General features: G+C 44.7%; 2 protein-coding genes across 2 annotated transcripts in view; one reads left to right on the top strand and one right to left on the bottom strand.

The window, feature by feature from the left end:
* Nucleotides 1-2,500, bottom strand: part of LOC127004814 (cuticle protein 7-like) — a 76,579-nt gene that overhangs the window by 67,572 nt on the left and 6,507 nt on the right. The gene's annotated exons all lie outside the window — the stretch shown is intronic.
* LOC127004811 (calcium and integrin-binding family member 3-like) overlaps nt 1-2,500 on the top strand; it is an 8,773-nt gene that overhangs the window by 4,806 nt on the left and 1,467 nt on the right. Inside the window, exon 5 of the mRNA XM_050872976.1 lies at nt 2,267-2,373. Coding sequence (XP_050728933.1) covers nt 2,267-2,373 — 107 coding nt within the window. The remainder of the gene's footprint in view (nt 1-2,266; nt 2,374-2,500) is intronic.

Below are 2,500 nucleotides of genomic sequence, written 5' to 3' on the forward strand. Positions count from 1 at the left end.
GTGTGTCTGGCCTAGTGAGGGAAAGGTTCTGATGCTGTTTTGTTTTGCCCCTTAAGAGAGAGAGAATCTGATAGTGTGTCTGGCCTAGTAAGGGAAAGATTCTGATGCTGTTTTGTTTTGCCCATTAAGAGAGAGAATCCGATAGTGTGTCTGGCCTAGTGAGGGAAAGGTTCTGATGCTGTTTTGTTTTGCCCATTAAGAGAGAGAATCTGATAGTGTGTCTGGCCTAGTGAGGGAAAGGTTCTGATTCTGTTTTGTTTTGCCCATTAAGAGAGAGAATCTGATAGTGTGTCTGGCCTAGTGAGGGAAAGGTTCTGATCCTGTTTTGTTTTGTCCACGAAGAGAGAGAATCTGATGGTGTGTCTGGCCTAGTGAGGGAAAGATTCTGATGCTGTTTTGTTTTGTCCACGAAGAGAGAGAATCTGATAGTGTCTGGCCTAGTGAAGGAAAGATTCTGATGCTGTTTTGTTTTGCCCCTTAAGAGAGGGAATCTGATAGTGTGTCTGGCCTAGTGAGGGAAAGATTCTGATGCTGTTTTGTTTTGTCCACGAAGAGAGAGAATCTGATAGTGTCTGGCCTAGTGAGGGAAAGATTCTGATGCTGTTTTGTTTTGCCCATTAAGAGAGAGAATCCGATAGTGTGTCTGGCCTAGTGAGGGAAAGGTTCTGATGCTGTTTTGTTTTGCCCCTTAAGAGAGAGAGAATCTGATAGTGTGTCTGGCCTAGTGAGGGAAAGATTCTGATGCTGTTTTGTTTTGTCCCTTAAGAGAGAGAGAATCTGATAGTGTGTCTGGCCTAGTGAAGGAAAGGTTCTGATGCTGTTTTGTTTTGTCCCTTAAGAGAGAGAGAATCTGATAGTGTGTCTGGCCTAGTGAGGGAAAGATTCTGATGCTGTTTTGTTTTGTCCCTCAAGAGAGAGAGAATCTGATAGTGTGTCTGGCCTAGTGAAGGAAAGGTTCTGATGCCGTTTTGTTTTGTCCCTTAAGAGAGAGAGAATCTGATAGTGTGTCTGGCCTAGTGAGGGAAAGATTCTGATGCTGTTTTGTTTTGTTCACTAAGAGAGAGAATCTGATAGTGTGTCTGGCCTAGTGAGGGAAAGGTTCTGATGCTGTTTTGTTTTGTCCACGAAGAGAGAGAATCTAATAGTGTGTCTGGCCTAGTGAGGGAAAGGTTCTGATGCTGTTTTGTTTTGCCCCTTAAGAGAGAGAGAATCTGATAGTGTGTCTGGCCTAGTGAGGGAAAGGTTCTGATGCTGTTTTGTTTTGCCCATTAAGAGAGAGAATCTGATAGTGTGTCTGGCCTAGTGAGGGAAAGATTCTGATGCTGTTTTGTTTTGTCCACGAAGAGAGAGAATCTGATAGTGTGTCTGGCCTAGTGAGGGAAAGGTTCTGATGCTGTTTTGTTTTGTCCCTTAAGAGAGAGAGAATCTGATAGTGTGTCTGGCCTAGTGAGGGAAAGGTTCTGATGCTGTTTTGTTTTGTCCACGAAGAGAGAGAATCTGATAGTGTGTCTGGCCTAGTGAGGGAAAGGTTCTGATGCTGTTTTGTTTTGTCCACGAAGAGAGAGAATCTGATAGTGTGTCTGGCCTAGTGAGGGAAAGGTTCTGATGCTGTTTTGTTTTGTCCACGAAGAGAGAGAATCTGATAGTGTGTCTGGCCTAGTGAGGGAAAGATTCTGATGCTGTTTTGTTTTGTCCACGAAGAGAGAGAATCTGATAGTGTGTCTGGCCTAGTGAGGGAAAGATTCTGATGCTGTTTTGTTTTGTCCACGAAGAGAGAGAATCTGATAGTGTGTCTGGCCTAGTGAGGGAAAGGTTCTGATGCTGTTTTGTTTTGTCCACGAAGAGAGAGAATCTGATAGTGTGTCTGGCCTAGTGAGGGAAAGGTTCTGATGCTGTTTTGTTTTGTCCACGAAGAGAGAGAATCTGATAGTGTGTCTGGCCTAGTAAAAGTATATTGCTATCCATTCCTCTTTCTTTCACTCACCCAGCGTTGCCAGCTCACCTAATCCACCTCTTTACATATATCCTATTTTTGACACTTCTGACGCTTAACCACCAAAAAAAGGACATCAGTAACTAACCATTTTAACGAGAACTATTAATTAATCTAGTTATTGAGGCGCAGGAGACGGTTTTTGAGTTGGAAATAGGCAAATGAAATAGGCTAGGGAGGGAAATCTGGCAACCCTGCTCTCACCCTCTACCTATCTATCTATCTATCCATCTCTCTCTCTTTCTTATATATTTCTGCCGCGCGTGTTCCCAGATTTCGACGGGGACGGTTACCTGGGTGAGAGCGACCTGGGAGAGACCGTGAGACACCTGACCCACGACCTGCTGTCCGCCGAAGAATACAGCACCATTGTCAGCAAGGTGAGGAGGTGGTGGTGGTGGTGGTGGTGGTGATGATGGTGGTGGTGGTGGTGATGATGGTGGTGGTGGTGGTGGTGGTGATGATGGTGGTGGTGATGTATGGTTAGTGATGCTGTTATATATGTCT

This window comes from Eriocheir sinensis, chromosome 29 (assembly GCF_024679095.1).
Source record: "Eriocheir sinensis breed Jianghai 21 chromosome 29, ASM2467909v1, whole genome shotgun sequence".
Classification (NCBI taxonomy): domain Eukaryota; kingdom Metazoa; phylum Arthropoda; class Malacostraca; order Decapoda; family Varunidae; genus Eriocheir; species Eriocheir sinensis.